Below are 22153 nucleotides of genomic sequence, written 5' to 3' on the forward strand. Positions count from 1 at the left end.
GCGTGTTTCTGTCAGGTTGTTTGAAAGGGAAAGTTGTGATTTGAGCATACTGGTTAAACAGGGGGTTAAATCGGGGGTCCATGCGCGTGGAATGTAATGCCTCTGTTCACTGCTGGGATTTCATTTTCATAAAATATCAATTTCATTATAGGACTACTGGTGTTAGAAGTTTATTGTAACCTAGATCATGCAGACTGAGAAATAAGGCGTCGTTTTCGGAAACCCAGAGGTGTCATTGCGTAGTGTGCTAATGCGTGTGATAGTCGTGAAAACTACAGCCTATGACGGTAAATTCAGCGTCATTAGAGTGAAACACCACAGTGGCGTGTTTAGGGAATGATGTGTGTTGAAGATCCCAGGACAAGGACAAGACTCTTTTCCACCATAATATTATTTGACGTTACTATGATTATTATTTTGCAATAATTTCTCCTCGTATTAAAGATGCGTAGATGCTATTGGGAATTTTGAAAGTTGTTCAATATCATCAGTCTGTAGTAAAATAGCACTGCGTTTTAACACAGTATAATATATTTTCTTAATATTTAATCTATTTAAAATCACACACCGTTAAGGCTACAGTTTAAATTCAAAACACTCAATACATTTACACTAGGCCTACATTATGTTGCATATTTTACTTATAATTTAATTTCCTTCTCATTCATCATTTTCTTTCAAAAGTTGCAACTGACAAGTAGCTTTTTGACACAACACAGAATGCAATGACTGCTAAAAATCCTACCAATCCCTCTCTGCACATTTATTTTTGCTCCTCGAAATAAGCCTGCAGTAATCTAAATGTATAATTTAGCTTGACTGGTAGAACTAAAGTGTGTGTGTGTGTGTGTGTGTGTGTGTGCTTGCGTGCGTGCGTGCGTGTGTGTACTGTATGTGTGTGTGTGAATGTGTGGGTGTGGGTGAGTGACAGCACTGTCGATTTGCTGTGCCACCCAGTCAGCCACTGCATAACACAGGGCCAGATCTGGGCCAGCAGTGAGCAAGAGGTAGCTCAGCTGATAGCCACCCCGCTGGTCCTTCAGACCCTCTCTCTGGTCAAGAGTGCAGTTGACCTTGAGTTTCCCCCCGTGACCTTGACGCTCTGTGTTGTGGTCAGCACAGCTGCGTTGCTCAGATGGTCGTTGGTGGCGGTGGTCAGCGTTTGGAAAGAGTAGGCTATGCTCTCTGGTCAGCATGTGTGTTTTGGTTTTAGATCGTTGCTATCGTATGATGTAACCAGTGGCACACCAGTGACAGTAACCTGATTTGATTGGAGGATTCTTGTATTTACATAATGGTGTACAGTTTGTGCTTGTTATATTGACGTTTGGATTGCAGTGCTTTATTAATCAAATCTGCTACAGATTATCAATGACTGAAGTTTGTGTCTGTATGCTGTCTGATTGTGTGTGTGTGTGTGTGTGTCTGTGCGTGTGTGTGTGTGTGTGTGTGTGTGTGTGTGTGCCGTGTGTGTGAATATCATGTTTCTCATTTGCATGATGTGTGGGCATATGTGTTATTTTTTGTTGATATGTATTATTTTATCATGTATGGATGCGTTCCCATGTTTCTTTCTCCTCTCTTGGTCTGTCCCTCGTTCTCTGTGTGTGTGTGTGTGTGTGTGTGTGTGTGTGTGTGTGTGTCTCTTTATGTGTTCTGTGCCTCGACATATGTGTGGTCTGCCCATATGTATATTTATGCCCTTTATGTCTGTTTATTTCCTAATGTTAATGTATGTGCATATGTGTGTGTGTGTGTGTGTGTGTGTGTGTGTGTGTGTGTGTGTGTGTGTGTGTGTGTGCGTGTGTGTGTGTTCTTCTCTCCACACAGGGGCTAATATGAGGAAGCCTGTTGGTGTTGCCGACCCAGGAAGGCATCTAGCTCCTGCTGACACTCTCTAAATCCTCCAGCTGTCCCATCATGCCTTGCTCCCCATAGATCCCCCGACCCCCCCGATCTCATAACCACACGCTACAACGCACACACACACACACACACTCACTGACGAACCCCCCCCACCCCCACCCCCAACTCCACGGAGCCCTCACACTACACACACAACACACACACACACACACAGTAGCCATGGGCGCGGACACGGAATCCCAGGAGCCCCAGCTGAGTGCGGCGTGTAAGCGAAAGCGGTACCTCCACACGCGCAGGAAGTTGAGGCCTCTGCGGATCGCGGGCTTCCTCCTGAGCCTGGCAGCAATAAGCACGGTCCCCTTCGCCCTGGGTGCCTTCTCCTCGGCCTTCGGGACGCACCCTTCGCTCGCCTCCTCCTCCTCTCCCTCCTCCCTGTTAGGCGGGGCGCCGCACCGGACTCTGCTGTCCACTGACCGCTGGCGGTCGGGCGACAACGCCTCGGCGGAGGACTCGCCGGTGGCCCTGCGCTCGTCGGCGGCGGACGGCAACAAGTCCCAGGGCGACTACCCCGAGGACCTGTTCTCGCTGGAGAAGCGCCAGCAGGGCGCCGTGCTGCTGCACATGATGGGCATGCTCTACATGTTCATCGCGCTGGCCATCGTCTGCGACGAGTTCTTCGTGCCGGCGCTCACCGTCATCATCGAGCGCTTCGGCATCTCCGACGACGTGGCGGGCGCCACCTTCATGGCGGCGGGCGGCTCGGCGCCCGAGCTCTTCACCTCCATCATCGGCGTCTTCGTCTCGCACAGCAACGTGGGCATCGGCACCATCGTGGGCTCAGCCGTCTTCAACATCCTCTTCGTCATCGGGATGTGCGCGCTCTTCTCCAAGGAGATCCTCAACCTCACCTGGTGGCCGCTCTTCCGCGACGTCTCCTTCTACATCCTGGACCTTATCATGCTCATCGTCTTCTTCCTGGATAACTACATCACCTACGGCGAGAGCATCGCCCTGCTGTCGGCCTACGCCCTGTACGTCGTCTTCATGAAGTTCAACTCCAACGTGGAGGGCTTCGTCAAGTCCTGCCTGAACCGGAATCAGGTGGTGGAAGTGGAGGCCCAACCGAAGGTCAGTCCTGCTTTTGTCATTTTTCAAAACTCCTTTTCTTCCTGTGTGATTAATATCAGCTCTGGCCGGTCCCCGAGAGGGTGATCCGTCCCGTCTGTGGAGGGGGCAGTTATTTGTGAAGTCTCGGGAACACGGGCGTCTTGACTCTGAGTAGGCCTGGGAATGTTGCCAGGCAACAGGTAGACATTTTCTCCCCTGATAGCCCTTTTCCTCAACATCGTAACTCTCTCTCTCTCTCTCTCTTTTGTTTTTCTCTCATCCCTGTATCACTCTCTCTATATTTCTTGTTTCTCTCCTCTCTCTCTCTTTCTCTTGAGCTATTTCTCTCTCCCTCTCACATCTTTCTCTTCTCTCTCTCTCTCTCTCTCTCTCTCTCCCTCTCTCTTCCTCTCTTCCCTGCTTCTCTGTTGGTCTCACTTGTGTGGTTATTGATTTGAAGAGGCCAGGTGGGCTGTTTTTCCTCCTCCCAAAATGAATTCTGTCATCTCTTCTCCTGTCACACCATGTTTTGCTACCAATGCAGGAATAGTTATTTACTTGCAGTAACTGTTGTGTAATGCAACAGTCACTGACTTTTTCACTTTTAGAGTCGCTTATTTAAAGTAAAAGTCAAATATTTATTATCAAATGTATAAGCTACAGCAGAGGTTGTCAACCAGGGTGCCAAGGGACACTGGTGTTACAAGAGGCAAATTGAGGTGTGCTGTAAAGTTTGGTGGAACCCAGTGTGCTTTTTTACACGCTCACAAAATAGGCTAGAGAGGTATTTTTAAATGCGTCAATGGCATAACCTCATAATCAAAACAGTTTGAAGTATGTGTCTGTTCTAAAGTAGGCTGATAGGCCACACTGCTCTGTCCACACATGAACACTGTTTAGAACAAACTATGGCTGAGAGAAAGGACAGGCCTGTTCTAGCCTGTAATAAAGTGTGTGGGACTTCATAATCAGTGACGGTCAGTGTGCCTTGGTGTTTTGGGGTGGCCTCAGGTGTGCCTTAGCCCCTAAAAGGTGGAGAACCTCGGGACTGCAGTGGGACACCGATACAGTCAGTAGGATAATGTATCAGCACTGTTTCCATCCAAATCCACCCTGCCTTGTGTGAAGCATGGTGTGCCTCAAATAGCTGTGGTTGAGTAAGCTGGTGGCATAGGAAGCAAAATGAAAACTAAAGGGGAAAAAAAAAATCCAGCATCTTGTCCAGCTTCCTGTCCCAGGTGTTTCGGAGGCGTCGTTAGGTGAATTGGGAATTGCGGGTACTTCGAAATTGAGGCCGTGCCTCTGCACCTTTCGGAAACGCAGAAGAAGTTAATTGGATTATGAATTAAGCGTAGGCTATCATTTGGTAGCTTAAGTGGAATCGAGACAGGGAGACCTGCTAAGCCGCGGTAGAATTCATTTGGATTTAGTCACCAGCGCCTCATTGTATCCGTCCGCGTAGGAGCTGCTCGTCGAGGTATTAAAATGCTTTTAACTCGACGGCGCAGTACAGGTTTCCGTTCAGCTGGGTAGAGCGCAAGAGTGGGGGGTTATCATTCGCTCATTCGTACAGTTGGGAGTTTAAGCAGCATTGCTAGGTTGTCATGAGCCAAAGGTGGCGACTGGTGATTGTTACGTATTTCCCATCCCCCAATTGGCAGAGTGTAACACACTGGAGCTTTCATTTGCACACGAGTAAACCAAAAACAAGCCAGCTAAAGGATGGGTAGCGTCCTGCACCGAAATGCCTAAGCCAAAACAGCTTTCACAGACCGGGTGAAAATCTGCATCGATCGTAATGATTTCAGCAGTCTGTGTTGCCAGTATGGGTGGGATTGGCTCTGTATTGTTGTGTCACGCAAGCCTATGTAGCCTTTACAGGGATTTAATAGAATTGAACGTCCAATGGCAGTGTCACTCTAGGTTAAGCTGAACAAACTGTGCCCTACTTTGACTAACAAAATCCCTGGAAATATGGACATTCCACACTCCCGCAACAATCACAGCACACATTTAGAAATATCGAATGAGTCCACTATTATTATGTGTTGTATCATTATTGTTTTCAGACTTCAAAGTTATGAAAGATGATATTAACGTAACGCAAAGCAAGTAAGATTTATTTGTTCAAGTAGCTGTTGGTCACACTGTGGGAAAGACTGTATCAAGTCTCTGCTGGGACTGCCATTCATCATTAGGGTTCTTTGAATTTGTATCGCCATTCCCGGGATAATCAACCCGTTTGGAACTGTTGCCATTCATAATATCTTTCCAGGGATAGTGTCCAGTCGCCCTCCGGTCACCCAATACGGTCGCAGCGATTATCCGGACGGATTTAGGTTGCTTTGCAACATGACCTGCAAATGAGTTTGAGAGATATGATCTTCTGAAAAGCCACACTGTACAGCAGGATTTAGTCAAAGTACATCAAGAATATTTAATTGAAAGGCAGATACGACCACACTTTCACTATCTGTGAGGAGTCTCAAGTGATACACAAATGAAAGAGAGAGAGAGGAAGAAGAAGAAGAAGAAGAAGAAGAGAAGAGAGAGAGAGAGAGAGAGGGAAAGAGAGACATGTTTTTTTGTTGCGCATGACCTTGGGCTGAAATGCACTCTGCATCTATAGAGTGGTGGGGGAGATGGGGGAGGGGTGAGGGGCAGAGAGAATAGAGAGAGGAGAGAGAGAAGAGAAGAGAGAGACAGAAAGAGCAAGAGATCTGATGAGCTCACACTACTTGCCTTCTGTGACTTTTCCTCATGCGAACACTAACTCACTTCTCGTGTCTTTGCTCTCTTTCTCTCTCTTTGTGTCTGTCATACTGTTATTTCTCTCTCTCTCTCGCACTCTCTCTCTCTCTCTCTCTCTCTCTCTCTTAACCCCCCCCCCCCCCCCCCCCCAGTGACTAATTCCCTTCCGTGCCTGATATGTTGAGAATGTATTTCTGTCTGCCAGTGTGGCATTTGGATTTTGATCACAATAGCTCAGGATTTTATGTCTTGCTCAAACGCCTCGCCGTTGAAGTTTCAGGCTACACTCTGGGCGACATGCCTGCAATCACAAAAGAAACCCCACAGCCATAAGCAGCCCTCCCTTCTGTACTTATGAATAATACAGCACTAAGATGGAGGAAGATATTGCTGTCAGTTGGATGAATATGGCCACTGTGAAATTGTGGCGTGTGGAGAAAAGAAACATTTTAGTGAAGGTATTTGCCATGTGAGTGGAGTTCTTAGGTAGCCTGTGCTCAAAATGAGCACCATTTGTATCCTGTGTGCCTATTCTTTTCAACTTCAAGGTCATTTAGGTTATGCTGAAAAGATCACAGTTGCAGGCAGCTTTGTTTGGATATTTGACTTCAAGTGTATCCTAAAGTAGTAATTCTACTGGCTGTAAAGCCCAATTCACACCAAAGATTCCCGACGCGACGAGACTGAGTTGCAGCGGTGTGAATTAGAAGTTGCACGCAGTTGCAAGCAGTCGCAAGCCGTCGCAGAGCATTAAACACGTTGAGTCGCAGTCGCAAGGTTTTAGAACGTCGCAGCTCGTCTCGTCGGGACGCTTTGGTCTGAACCCTACTTAAGAGATCTCCTTAATTTAGCACCTTGTTTGTGCTCTGTTATAATTCCAGGAAGTCCAGTGTCCTTGGGATTGTAACTAGATGCTGTCGGAATTCTTATTCCAACGTTCTTTAAATAACTGGATGCTGAAAACATCATCGACATTTCTACCTACTGTACCTCCCCCCATCCTTGGTCCTGTTGCCTGCCTGTCTCTCTCCCTCGATGGAGTGTGATGCATTTGACCTCGAGTGACCTCTGTCTGGGGCCCGTGAAGTACGGGGCGAGCAGTGGGCGGCTGTCCTGTCCTGTCCTGTCCGGGCACGTGTGCCGTCATGTATGAGGCGGCTGGCAGGCGGGACGGCCGAGCTGACGGCCTCCGCTGCTGTCACAGCCCCGTCACAGGAGGTGACCGAGGTGACCGAGGACGATGAGACGTGCTGGTTGTGACACGAGAGAGAGAGAGAGAGAGAGAGAGAGAGAGAGAGAGAGAGAGAGAGAGAGAGACAGAGACAGAGACAGAGACAGGAGAGTTAGAGAGGGAGGAGAGAGAGACAGAGAGAGGGAAGAGAGAGAGAGAGAGAGACAGAGAGAGAGAGGGAGGAGAGAGAGAGAGAGAGCTCTGGGGTAGAGGTGGGCAAGAGGGCTGTTGGAGGCCATGATGTGATTAGTGCTACACTGATGAGGAATTGGGGATGCCTGCACTAGAGAGAGAAGCTAACTGAGAATAGGCAGTGGAGGCTAATGCGTCATGCTCCAGCACTTATACAATGTTGATCTGCTAAAGGAGCCCCTCATTAGATCTAGCCCTTCAGCTGGTGGCTTTTGAACAGTCCAGTTCAAGAATGTGGTCTTTAGTACAATGTAAGATTCTGAAATTCCACATTACTTTTGACGGGCCCCAGGTATTCTTTAGAACGGTCATTCGGAAAACATTCTCAGCACTCCAGAGTGACAGTGCTGAGGTTCCGGAAGGTTCCGGAATGAGGAGTCGGGTTTCAGTCGTTCAGTCGTAAAGCTGGAGAAATAGGGCTAGATGGGAGACTCAGCGGCCTCATGCCTCAATATTATCTACCGGCTGTGGCTCACGTGTGGCCCGGGTCTGGCCCGGTGCTGCTGTGGAGCCGCTGATGAGGAATGAGAGCGGTCAGGAGCGGTCAGTGCTGCTGAGGGAGGATAAATGATGATGGGAGATCAGACGGAGACAGCCGGACGATGGAGCGGGTTGCAGGACTTGCTTCGGCGGCTCCGTGCCCAGACGCGAGGGGGACAGGACCACGGTGCGGCCGAGCGTGGCCTGCTGCCGGCTCAGATCGGGCCTGGATCCGGGTGAGTTGTCGCCGCACAGAGATGCGGAGGGGAAATGAGGCGTCTCAGTGGTTCCGCGGGAGGATGGATGAGGGGAGGTGGGAGACTCAGCTGTTTCATGTCTCCATGCTAGCAGAGTGGGGTGTGGCCCACGCCTGGGCCAATTCTGGCTCGTATCCGGCCCCCGGGGTCTGCTTCCGAATCGCTGATGAGTGGACGAGGGAGGGAGGACGACAAGTGAGGAGAGATGGCTAACCTCGGGACGCTTCGTTCTCGCACCGGCCAGAGTTTGGCATGGATCTGCTCCAGTGACCGCACACATCTCCTCTGGTCAGAATCACACGTCGGTGGTGGTTATAACGGCTCCCCGGCCCCTTCGCTTTCACAAAGCGCTTGGGGTGCCCTGATGAGGTGCTGCATAAATTATGCAGGTTGTTGTTGGTGCATAGGCCTGTTTTCATAAAACCCTGACGAGAAGAGGGAACGCTTGTCTGCGTCAGGCTGCTTAAGTGTGTCTGGAGAGGGTGATGGATGTGTGAGGGCAGACGTAGTGGGATTGAGGAGTGCTGGGGGGGGGGCTAACATGTGGTAGCCTGAGAAGTTGTGGGTTACATTCCCAGCTTCCTTTGAGCAAGACATTTAACCCTGTGTTGCTCTCTGGTTGGAATGGCCCTTGCAATCTAATTGACATAATGTGACTCGCTTTGGATAAAAGCATCTGCTTTCTGCTAAATGAATAAATGTGAATATACAGAGCGTACTCCAACTCCTCCATGCTGCCATGAGGTAGCTGTAGGGTGGGTCTGCCTGCCCAGCCCTTGGGTGCAGCGGGCCTGTATTGGAATTGGGCAAAGCAGTTGTATAGTTTTCATTTCATATTTGTTATACAGGAGAGTAGTATTAAAAGTAACAGAGTCACAGTTTAAAACGGGCGTGACTCAGTATATACAGAGAGGGTTAAAGAGGGTTAAAGCGAGAGGCGCAAACGTTCGACCGTTTTCACAAAAGGGAGGGGGGCGAAATCCCCCTTTAAGCAGACCTAGAAAGTGACGTTACATTTGAATTGAACTGCTTGAGATCGATATCCCTCGATGACGTCTTTGCGACACGCATCTTTAAGCAGACAGGAACTGTTTGAATTTTGCTTCCATAGAGATGCATTATGTTGCTTTAGCTTGTCAGTAATGAAGGATCTTTGGTATATATAACATATAACCAGTAACAGGGACAAGGCACATCACACATCACATTTGCATACAGCGCAACAAGGCAAACTCTGTTTGAGCATCTGAGCTAATGTGCAAATTTGCAAGTTTGCTCTTCACCTCAAGCTACTGTACAAGTGAGACTGTATGTGTGGAACTTTGTTATTTTAGTATTTGATGTATGTATTATTGATACATCACTTAGTGTTAAATAAGACTGCGTTGACGACGTGGATGTACTGGCATTGTGATTTATGTACTGGATGTACTGTAAGTTGAGCATTATTTCCAATCAGTCGGTTGCCTACACAATGCAAATCAATGCCATCCCAGACATGTGCCGGTCCGTCAATAAAAGCTCAAGCCACGGAAGCTGCCGGTAACTCTCTGGTTGGGTTGGTAAGGTTAGCCAAGATCAGACCTCTTCTGTTCTCCTCCTGTGTGTGTGTGTGTGTGTGTGTGTGTGTGTGTGTGTGTGTGTGTGTGTGTGTGTGTGTGTGTGTGTGTGTGTGTGTGTGTGTGTGTGTGTGTGTGTGTGTGTGTCAGTGTTGCAGTCTATGGGCAGCGGCCCTCCGGCATAGCAATCCCTGCCCAGTCAGAGGCAACCCTGTGAAAGCCTTGAAATCCAATTAGCTGGACTATACATAGACATGGCTTTTTACTTCGGGAAGGAAAAAAACCCACCAAAGTCACCTGAACAGGAGCTGTAGTAGCTCGAGCGGCGGCCACTTCAACCTTCAATTCAGCCCAGGGACACACAATGGAGAGAGAATTTTACTCCACATCTTTCACCCACAATGGGAGAGTTGTGCATTGGACTGAATGCCCGTCTGTGCATGTGTGTGAGTGTGCCTCTCACTGTGTGTATGTGTGTGTGTGTGTGTGTGTGTGTGTGTGTGTGTTTTGGTGTTTTGTTTACCGTGTAGCATTGCTGACGGGCGATGACTCAGAAGGTGGGAAGCCACTCGGCGGCTGCAAGGTAACACCGGGGCGGCAAATCCCGCCGAAATCCCCACACACACACCGCCCCGCCCGCTCGTAGTGCCGTGGGTGGTGGCTAGCTTCACCCTGGTGCTGAGCGCGAGCACGCGTTGTGCGTTGTGTGTGTCCAGTCCAGACCGTCTCGCGTAACCTTTACCGACGGCCGATGACTCACCAAACAAGCTGGGCATACGCCAGACTAGGTCTGGTCCATCGCGAAGCCGATGTTGTTGATCGAGCACAGACATAGCGGTCTGATTGATTTTTTAGACGAGGAAAATATATGTGTCAAGGACATCGATGGCATGGCTGAAATAGCACTGTTTGGTTTGGGAGTTGTCAAAATTGCCCTTGTCGTTTAACAGGGAGATTTGTTGGAGAAGTATTTTATCCGATACATTTCACAATGACAATTTGCATTTTTTTTCACTTAAAGTTAAAGTTCTTGGTGTATTTACTGTTCACCATCAGCAAGTTGGTCTTAAATGTGGCCTCATTTCTGAATCAATGAGAAGCATATCATTGTAGTGCTCATGGCATTGTATTTCATCTGTGTTTAATACACACACACACACACACACACACACACACACTGTGGCACATGTGGAAACTACCAGGGCCTGCGCCGGTGGTGTATAGTGCTTCTAATGCTTCTGAATCGCTTATTAGTTCACCGTGTGTGTATGTGTGTGTGTGCGTGTGCGTGTGCGTGTGCGTGTGCGTGTGCGTGTGCGTGTTTCCCTTGGGTTTTAAAAAGGAATGGGAGTCTTCTAGATTCTTCTGCTGTGGCCTGTTGTTGATAGTTATTACCCTTTCTGGACTGGGTGCTTCTCCTCATAACCAGGGCTCCCTGCCTCCCCTCTAACCTGATGTGCTGTCCCAGTGTGCTACACTATGGGGGCATGAACATGGGGGCTCATGGACATGCCCCCAGAGTGTAGCACTGTACAGTAGCTGCCTACAGTACAGTTGCCATAATGGCAATACTCGGTGACCTTGAGAAAACAGAGTTTTTTTGTAAAAAAATTGCCAAAATTCTCCTTTAAGTTTAGCAGAGGGTGGTTGATATGATGGGATTAAATACGTAATTTCAAATGCACACCATAGCAACCGTGTTGAGTTTACATTACTGTAGTTATCAAGTCAGTGGACTCAAAGTCAAGGACAAAAATGTGTAGTGGCTATTTATATAAAACACCCAGCAGAGAGTTTTAAGTATTTTACCCCAAAACAGATGATATTTGTTTGTCAGCATCTTTTTAAAATTTCTGTTTTATCGAATATCAATATCAAAGCCTAAAATGGACACCTTTTTGTTTTTGCCCAATCTTAAACTGTTTACTTTGACCCCAGCAGATTGTTAATGCTTGATACTAGGCCTACTGGCTAAGTTGACAGTTAATTGGCTTAGGCTATAGGTGTAGATGAGTAAAGGAATTAGGTATGGTTAACCAGATAAATACTGTAAGCTAATTACAGTTGTTAATTGCATTAACGACAGCGATCTAACTAGCCAAAGGTTTCCATGTGTAATTATCATGGTGTAGCATCTCTGGGCGTTCAGATCATTCTTGTGAACGCAATGTTGACATGTGACTGTGTGGAGAGATTGATCTATCTCTTGAGCGTCAAATCCAGACTCTCCCTCTCTCTCTCTCTCTCTCTCTCTCTCTCTCTCTCTCTCTCTCTGTCTCTTTGTGTCTCTCTCTTTTTGTGTGTGCGTCCATGCCATGCCCATGATTGTACACACTTGATCTGTGAGCAGTGGTGGGAATGTGATATTGAGTGGGACAGCAAGACAGACAAAGTGGCAGAACTGCAGCTTGTTTAATGAAGGCTTAGTTTTGGGTATTGCTAATTGCTAAGTGATTGGGACTGAAATGGAACTGACCCCAGTTGTGGCTCATTCTGTTGTTTGGCCTTCTCATGCGCTGCAGTCCTATGGCAGAGAGACAGAGAGCCGGCCACAACGAGAACACTCCCCCAATCATTTAAAACCACCCAACAACCGCAATGTGTGCTATTGAAATGAATGAATAAATCAGGGCTCTCGTCGTAAGTTAAGTCGCTTATATAGGCCTATATGTATTTGATTCTGGTTTTATTAGCATTTCATTCATCTCCGAGCTTGGAACTTGTAGCGGTCGCGACACTAATTAAACCAACAGAGAATGACCGAGTCACACCATGCAGTGTCCAAGCTTCAACAGGGGCAGAGTCTTTGGAGTGCGTGTGTGTGTGTGTGTGTGTGTGTATGTGTGTGTGTGTGTGTGTGTGTGTGTGTGTGTGTGTGTGTGTGTGTGTGTGTGTGTGTGTGTGTCTGTGTCTGTGTCTGTGTCTGTGTCTGTGTGTGTGTGTGTGTGTGTGTGTGTGTGTGTGTGTGTGTGTGTGTGTGAGTGATTTGAAGAATCATCTTTTCTCAGCTTCCTCAGAATGCCATTTTGACTGAGAAATAAGCTCACTGAAGTACAGTATACTGTTAGCATGTTACACTTATAGTACGTAAATGTATTTTCGTCGGGTGCATTTTATTGAGATAGTAATTAGATATAGAAATATAGTAACATATAACTATGCTTTACACAGACTCACAGTTTTGGACATGATGACCAAAATCCCATTTTGCAAGTCACTCCAGAATCTAGAATCCCATCCTTGTGATCATGGTTATGGTTATTGCTATAGTATTTACGTAGCCAACGCTTTTGTCCAAAGCGAATAGACTAGCCACACAACGCTCAGGTAATCAATGCAGTCATTGTAATGGACACAATTTTCAATAAAACATTCCATACTTGACCACCCACCCTCCCTGTTGTCCTGGGGGGCTGTTGACCAACCCATGACATAAGCCGTGTCTCATTTCAGGGGCTGGATGCTTCGGAGCATTCGTGCTACCTACAGTAGCACTGTTTTTTTTTAAATGGGACGGTCTACTCTAGCCCAAAAGAACGGCTCTGTTACGTCATGAGTCCGAGCTTGGCCTACTGATCTGTCAAACTCATGTAGGCTGACCTGAGTGACCTCTCCTGTGTGGAGTTGTCCAGAGGGCAGCGAGGGTCCGTGGGTCTCCTCTCCGCTGCTCTGAGGACGGTATGTTCCCATTGATCCTGGAGGAGGAGTGCATTGATAAGCAGTATGCACTCGTCCCATGAGCTTCGCTGTCCGGGTTTAACCGTATGCGTGTGACCTTCATGCGTGCGAGCCCGCGGTGTGCGTCCGGAGGGTCATTCCGGCTCTGTCTGTCTGCGCTCGGTCCACACACACGGTCAGAGATTAGCCCTAGCTGTAGCTCAGATGGCTAGTCTTGGAGAGGCGCTCTTGGAATAAGGAAGGCACTGAAACAAAAATGAAATGTAGCGCCAAACAAGACAAAAGTAATTTGCTGTTGTCCTTCTCCCATGCACATATTTCAGTTTTGTGTATATTTATGCGTTTAGTTTTGTGTATATTTATGCATTTCGTTTTGTGTATATTTTTTTGTTCAGTTTTGTGTATATTTATGCGTTTAGTTTTGTGAATATTTGTGTGTCTAGTATTGTGGATGTTTGTGTTTTTAGTTTTGAGGATATTTGTGTGTTCAGTTTTGTGTATATTTATGCGTTCAGTTTTGTGGATATTTTATGTGTCTAGCATTGTGGATATTTGTGTTTTTAGTTTTGTGTATATTTGTGTGTTTAGTTTTGTGGATATTTGTGCGTTTGTTTTGTGGTATGGGTAGTAGTCATGTTTTACTGCCAGATATTACTACAGCAGTGATGGGGAAATTTACTTTAGTCCTCAAAAGAAAACCAACCAGTTTCCAATGCAACATTCCTTTGAATAAAAATGTGTGAATGTACACTGAAAAACAAACTGTTTTTATACAGCTCTGGAAAAATGTACGAGACCACTGCACATTTTGACTCAAAAACTGCAGTGCAGAAGAAGAACACTTTGCAGCGAGAGAATGTTCCAGGCTTTCTCATCCTCGCGGGTATCAGACTGCATTAAGGATATAAGACGTGACACAGTAACTGCGGGGGAATTAGGGCCTTTTAACTGTATGTCCTGAGCTGAGCTGGGTCGGCCCGGCGACGAGACCACATGGCACATGGCTCATCATGCCTGGACGCGGCAGCGCGGCGCGGCGCGGCGCGGCGCGGCGCGGCACGCCGCTTATCTGGTCATCTTCCGGCCTGGCGGGCTCTCTTTGTGTGTGCTTGGACAGACTGAGTCAGGTTTTCTGAAAATACAGCCACGCGAGGATTAGATTATCCGGCACTTTCTATGTGTCCCCATAAAGCCAGTCCCCCGTCCACAGCCAACCATCAACCCCTCTGCTCTCTCTGTTTGTGTTAACGTGTGTGTGTGTGTGTGTGTGTGTGTGTGTGTGTGTGTGTTGGAGAGGGAGGGAGAGAGAGAGAGACGATTGAGAATGACCTTTTTGTCCTTTGTGAAAACCCATTGACTATACCATCCCTCCCCTTGTCACCGTGATGTTAATACTGTGTAATAGTAGCCTACGTCAATACTGCATCATTCAAATGACTAAGAAGAAAATGAAGCAGAAAATATAGCATATCATGGTAAACAGTCATGTCAGTTGTAACGTAATCATCAGATAACTAACTGGAAAACCGAAGAAAATAAAGAAGAAATGTGTAAAAGGGGGAAAAAAAAGAAGCCATTTCTATAAATAGTCAATTGAATGCATATTTGTTTAATCCGGAAGCATGTTAAGTAGGATTCAGGGCCTAGTCACAATATTCTAAGAATCCAGAGCCCCCCCCCCACCCCCCTCTGGTGGAGGCTTGGGAGGGTGGAGTGGGTGGAGAGGAAGGGGGGTGGTGGAGAGGAAGGGGGGGGGGGGGTGGAGCAGAGGGGCAGATGTTGCAGCAGAAATGGAAGGTGAGATCCTGGGTGCATTAGCAGACTATAAATAGCTGAAGCAGGGACCCACTCTCTCTCTGTCTCTCCATCTCTCTCTCTCTATCCCTCTCTCTCAGTCTCTCCATCTCTTTCTCTCTCTCTCCGCTCCTCCATGCTGTCTGCACAATGTGGGAGTCTTTTGAAAACAATACTTTTCCTTTGCGTTTTCCAACAGCTTTGATAACTCGTCTGTGTCCATGTGAAAATGCGGAAACTGAAAATGCTGCTAGCTGGCTTGTTTGAAATGACATTTCTTGCATAAGCTGCCTTCTAAATAAGACTATTACAGAAGCAGTGTTTCCCACAGATTAGAAGGCAATGTGTGGTGGTCGCCCTAGTCTGACGGGGGGGGGGGGGGGGGGTCATTGCATTGCCTTTTTATCGCTCTCCTTTCATATAATGTATTTTTTTTTTTTTTTTACCAAGATGTGAAGCTTGCCTTTATTTGAAACACACACATATTATGTAATTATTTACATTATATAGGCCTATACTGACATTTCTGATATTCATAACAGCAAACTTAATGCAGATTATAGCCTACTATTCATATTACAACTCCACTTCTTAAATTCAGCTGTCTGGTTGAAGCCTCAAAATATTGTAAACATAGCAGGCTAAGCTTACCATACTCTACTGGTTGGACTGTTCATTTTCCCCACATGTGTTATAAGTTTCAAGGTAAGCTAATACTTTTTCTCCTCTGGACAGGCCAGTCTTGGAGTTGAAAAACATTGGTGGTCAGTCAACTCGAATGCAATTTAATCAAATGTCTGTAGCATAGCCTACTAATGATGCTAACCGAATATAACAGTAATTTAGCTAGTCGTCGTCAATGCGTCCACGATTGTGAATGTTTTATTTGGATTAAATGTGCATGTGGAGGGCAGCTGTCCATTGTGCGCGCACGAGAGCGGGCCAAGGAGAATGAGTTTACTTCTACTGTTTGGTAATTAAGTTGCACGCATAGACTACAAAAGTTGCGGGAGAACTTTATGCTTCTACCCGAGCAGCGTCAGGTGCATCAGTGCGACCACCGACCACGCTTCCAGGGATGATCTCGTTGATTTTCATGGAGACAGACAGCCGCGGTGTGCACAGAGTATAGGGGCTGTGCGTGTTTGTGTGTATGAGAGACAGACGCGCGAGTGACAGAGAGGGAGCGCAGGGAAAGGAAATGCAGCTTTACGAATGCTGCGTGTTTTTCAATAGCGTTTCAAAATAAGAATAAATAAATAAATAAAAGAATAACGAGACGCAATATGTGGCGGCCGGTGCTGAATCTGTGGCGCACCGCCACAAATTTGTCTATGTGTGGGAAACACTGAGAAGCAATGGCACTACTAGATGAGATACATTTATGAATGGTTTATTTTTCTTTTTGTGCGTGTGTGTGTGTGTGTGTGTGTGTGTGTGAGGAGAGACAGAGAGAGAGAGAGAGAGAGAGAGAGAGGGAGAGATGGTAGTAGTAGTAGTAGTAATAGTGTCCAGGCAATAGTAGTCAAGGGGTTGAAAGAACTGGTGATGTGTTTGAAGCACCAGAGACTGACCTTTGCTTCGTCATCCTGTTTGCGTCCAGCATAGCCAAGCTTTGAGGAGCGAGCTCATTCCTCCTGTGAACCACACCTGCTACCTCTGCAGTAGAATGGCCATCTTTCTAGGCAGCACAGGTAGAGACATGTGGCTCTTCATAAGGACAGTTGGAAGCGGTCTCCAAAATATTATAATACAGGATAATATATGGTTTTATACAATGTAATATGCATGAAGCTCAGAGCACCAAGTTCATAGGCTGAGGAGCACGCACACGCACACGCACACGCACACGCACACGCAACGCACACGCACACGCACAAGCTCACGCACACGCACACTCACACTCACAAACACACACATACACATATAGTTACAATATAGCTTTGGATAAAACCTGCATAAAAACCTGCATAATAACAACATTGTATGTTCATTTGAATAATATGTAATATAATGACATTTTTATGACAAAATTGCGTACATTTGAAAGTAAAATCCACCCAACAGTAGATTGTGTGATTACTATGTATTAGTGTGTAATGTGAACAGCGTGGATTTGTAAGCGCACTCACTCTACGGCTGCTGTGGCGTTACTGGCTGTTTACTGGCCGGTAACACGCGTGGGTCCAGTACCCATGGGGACATGAGTTTGAGTCCAGTCTGGGTCTTTTCCCGATCTCATCCCATCTGCATTATTCCGCTCGTTTCCGTCAGCCTCTTCACTGTCCGGTCAATAAAGGCAAAAACGGCCCAAATTACATGCTTTAACTAGAAAAGCACTCAGAGAGCGCAAACCTCCGCCAAGCGAACACATAACCGCCTCCTGCATCCAAACGGTGATAGAGATCACTCCCATTTTAGACCTTCTCTGATATTTCATCGAAATCCATCCAGAACTTTTAGAGTTATCTTGCGAACAAACCTGACAGACGAATAAACCAGCAAAAAAGCCAACCAACCCCGATGAAAACACAGCCTCCTTGGCGGGGGTAAAATTTGAAAGGGCACACTCTCTGGAACATGGCTAAGCTAGTGTGGCCTCACTGTAGGATTTGACGACGGCTCTCCCTGTCATATAACCGATGTGTGGGGGACACTAATGCATGCCTCATCAAGACAGGTCATTAGCACTAATATGTTTCCTCTACACGCTTTTATTCAGCGTCGTAAACGACGGGCCAAATCGTTTGCTAACACGGTTAATAATTCATCCCTTCTGAAACTGAATGAGGACATTTGTAGACTGATAAAATGCTGATCTCCCTCAGGGTTGTTTGCTCTGTGTTTGAGCCCCATGTCGACCATATTTAATGGCAGATTGCAGCATGTTTGGTGGCATGTAAAGTCGTCGTTTTGGGAGTCCTGAGTTGATTTGAACTGAGCAGACGTGATCCAAAATACACGAGTAAGTAGGCCTCACAAAAATCTCGCTCTCTCTCTTCTCTCTCTCTCTCTCTCTCTCTCTCTCTCTCTCTGTCTCTCTGTCTCTCTGTCTGCCTCTTCATCAGTCTCCCTTTCTAGAAAAGCACCAAACTTGATTAATAATGTTATTATCGTGTTCTATTAGTCATGTTTTCCTGTCAAGTTGTGTTCAGAAATAGCGATGCTGACAGCCTCTATGGACACATGCGCACAAGCATGAATGACACTGAACAAACAAATCACACGCTGCCACCTACACACATTCTCTCACAAAAAGAGCACACATATCTATGACTCACACACACACACACACACACACACACACACACACACGCACACACACACACAGTTACTCACTCAGACAAATGCAGACAAAAGCACACACACACACACACACACACACACACACACACACACACACACACACACTCACTCACAGAGTCTACACTGATACAGACACACACACACACACGTGCGTGCACACACATAGACAGAAACACACATAAGGACACAAGAGTGCACACACGCTCACACACACACACACACACAGATTCAATCCAATGGCTGCCTCAACATAAGACCCGTGCTTTGATCTGAAGGAGCGTGTGCCAGTTCACACGGGCCAGTCAACACACACTCCTCTCTGTGTGGCCCACATCTGGCCCTCTTCTGGCCCTCATCCGGCACGCATCCAGCCATGATTCTAAAGTGTGCCCTCCAGCTGACAGACAAGACTAGACAGTTGATACAGTTGAGACTATTGCCATTCTGTACATTGTGTGTGTGTGTGTGTGTGTGTGTGTGTGTGTGTGTGTGTGTGAAATAGTAGACACGTTTTATACTGTATACTTAAATATTTGTAAAGGGCTAAACAAACCTGCCATACGGTCGAGAGACGTGTGTGTGTGTGTGTGTGTGTGTGTGTGTGTGTGTGTGTGTGTGTGTCCATGAGCTGAGGGCAGTTGTTTGTGCTCCAGTACCTACAGTAGGCCCTGTTGTCTTGTTTGATGTGATTACTGCTCTGTGGGAGCATGGTGCCAGAGCTAGCGTTCATTTCCATCTCAAGAGCCCTGTGAGTTATTATTATACCCATCGTATGCAATTGGAATTTTAGATGTGAGAATTTATCTTTGTTTCTCGCCACAGTCCTATTGTCTTGTTTGTTGTTTATTTATTTATTTACTTGTTTTATTGTTTGCTACGCTTCCAGTACTGTGTGTGAGTGTGTGTTGGTGAGTGTGTGCGTGTGTGTGTGTGTGTGTGTGTGTGTGTGTGTGTGTGTGTAATGATTATGAAACACAGAACAAGGCGAGGAGGGGAGGAGGAGGAGGAGGAGAAGGCAGCACAGATCCACTTGTCTCCTCCTCAGTTAGAACGCTCCCTGGTGAGTGGGATTTTTTTTGGGGATCAGATTATTAATCTTACCAGCTGGACAAACAGATACACTTGTGGCCATGTCATGAAACCACGGCAACCGTAATCAGGATAAAGCTGCCATGACACTGAATCTCCCATCACCCACACACACATGCAAACGCACATGCATGCACACACACACACACACACACACACACACACACACACACACACACACACACACACACACACACACACACACAAGCAAGCACACACTCTCTGTTACATGTATACACATGGACACACATGTATACACATTAACGCACACAGATAAACCTATAGACACACACACACACACACACACACACACACACACACATACTGTACACACAGAGTTGTAAGCATCATGCCATTGCCTGTCGTTTGTGTGTGTGTGTGCGTCGGCGCCAGACCAGATGAGCCTGTGTCGTCTGGTCATTAGGTGTGTGTGTCTGCGGGCGGGCTCTGTTTGAAGCTTAATGAGTGTGTGCTTGTGAGTGTCCGGCGAGTGAATGAGCGCTCATGAATAGGCCCCTGTGTGGCCGGCTCTGCCTTCTCCGCTCTCCTCAATGGAGCCCATCTCCATGATTTGATGATGTGGCCATTGAGTGGGTGGCTGTTTGCATTCGCTGCATCTCAAGGACCCCGCGCTGACCGGCCGCCGCTCAGACGAGCTCGCAGATCCGCCGCCGGCGACAGAGCAGCGATTTAGCTGTCCCTCCCCGTGGGACGAGGGGTCAATTGTGTACACACACACACACACACACACACACAGACATACACACACACACGCATGCACACACACACTCTCACCAACACACACACACACACACACACAGAGAGACAACCATACACACACACACACGTACACACGTACAGTACACACACACACACACACACACACACAGAGAGACAACCATACACACACACACACGTACACACGTACAGTACACACACACACACACACACACACACACACACACACACACACACACACACACACACACACACACACAAAGACTCATTCACGCAGTACACAAACCTGAGGACTGGATATTGCCTCAATTATATTATGTATGCTTTTGCCATCTTGGATAAGACCAGGATATTTACTGAGGAGAGGAGTTGGAAAAGTAATATCTTAGAACACCTGTGCAGTGTTTTGGGATTTGTCCTTTATTGTGTGGCACGTTGAGCATAGACCAGAGAGGGAAGTAGCATGGGAACCACAGGGATGTCTGGGTATTTGAGTGTAATACTTTTTGACATATGACACAAAGGTGGTTCCGATATAACGTGTTGTCATTTCCTGTGCATTTCATGAGCTGGTATGGAATACACAATATATTTATGTGTAGTTTGGAATATATTAGTATGGAATATATATAGTAGGTATATGTAATTTATTAGTTGGTATGGAACAGAGTACAGTATTTATGTGCATTCATGTTTCATGTTCCTCATACCAAATGTATTCCCGCTTGACATTGGTCTGAACTGTTGTGACAGGACCCAGTCACTCACTCACTCACACACACACACACACACACACACACACACACACACACACACACACACACACACACACAGTCACTCACACACACACTCTGACTAGCCAATTAAGCTGTTTTGCAGTGGCCATCATGTCTTGTGTTGAATGGAGGCTAATTTAGGTTGATAATGGCTGGAGTGTCATTCTCAATGGAGCTCAATGGTCACACACACACACACACACACACACACACACACACACACACACACACACACACACACACACACACACACACACACACACACACACACACACACACACACACACACACACACACACACACACACACACACACACACACACACTTGTGTGTAACAAGCAAGATCAAATAGTGCCGTGTTCCTCCAGAAAGCTTCAAGGGCAACAGGGTCAAAACATCCCGCATCGATGTTCTGCTTTGGGCTTTTTAGCTGCAGTCTCTGGGGCTCTGTGTATATGTGTGTGTGTGTGTGTGTGTGTGTGTGTGTGTGTGTCTGTGTGTGTGTCTGTGTGTTTGTTTTAATGTGATTGTGCCTGTGTGTGTGTGTGTGTGTGTGTGTGTGTGTAGAACTCATGTCAGAGGGATATTTTCCTCCCCATCTCTTCTTTCTCAATCTCCCTCTCCGTCTCAAATTCAAATTCAAGCAAGCTCTATCGACTGTAATCGGAGCGGGCAAAGCAATGCAACGGACTTGAAATATCACAACATGCAATGCATAGAATATTTCACATATAGCAATGTAAGTAATAAATAAACGTCATATGTTTCCAATGGATGTAAATCTATCATCTCTCCGCCTCGTGGTGCCTCCATCTACTGTGTCTCCCCCTTTGTGTCCCTCTCTCTTCCATCTCTAGTGCACTTTATCCTGCCCCGTCTTTCTTGCAGTACCATCTTCCTCCCTCCCTCCCTCTTTCCCTCCTGCTCTCTCTGTTTCTCCCCACCCCCACCCTTCCTGAGAGAGAGAGAGAGAGAGAGAGAGAGAGAGAGAGAGAGGGAGAGAGAGAGAAAGAAAGCGAGAGCCAGCCAGCAGAGAAAAACGAATGCACTCAAGGTGAGGCGAGAAGGCATCTGAGAAACCCGAGAGTCCTGATCAATGCGGGGCTATTTTAGAATCCGTCCGAGCGGACAGTCAGCTAATGCAGGGTCCTCCCGCAGCATCAGTGGCCCAGGCAACGGAGCTGACATCAAGGGGAAGGCCGTAATGCGTCAGCCCGGCCTGTTCTAGCGTAGCCTAGCGTAGCGTAGCCTAGCGCACAGCTCCGGATAGGATACTCCACACGGCTAATAAGCAGCGGCTAATGCAGTTTGGCTGCTACAGGCACTGAC

The 22153-nt window shown here is 47.0% G+C and overlaps 1 protein-coding gene across 1 annotated transcript in view; it reads left to right on the forward strand.

Moving 5' to 3' along the window:
- LOC134060348 (sodium/potassium/calcium exchanger 2-like) overlaps positions 1–22153 on the forward strand; it is a 63457-nt gene that overhangs the window by 724 nt on the left and 40580 nt on the right. The window contains exon 2 of the mRNA XM_062517027.1: positions 1831–2994. Coding sequence (XP_062373011.1) covers positions 2086–2994 — 909 coding nt within the window. The 5' untranslated portion in view covers positions 1831–2085. The remainder of the gene's footprint in view (positions 1–1830; positions 2995–22153) is intronic.

The sequence above is a fragment of the Sardina pilchardus genome, chromosome 16 (assembly GCF_963854185.1).
Source record: "Sardina pilchardus chromosome 16, fSarPil1.1, whole genome shotgun sequence".
Taxonomy (NCBI): Eukaryota; Metazoa; Chordata; class Actinopteri; order Clupeiformes; family Clupeidae; genus Sardina; species Sardina pilchardus.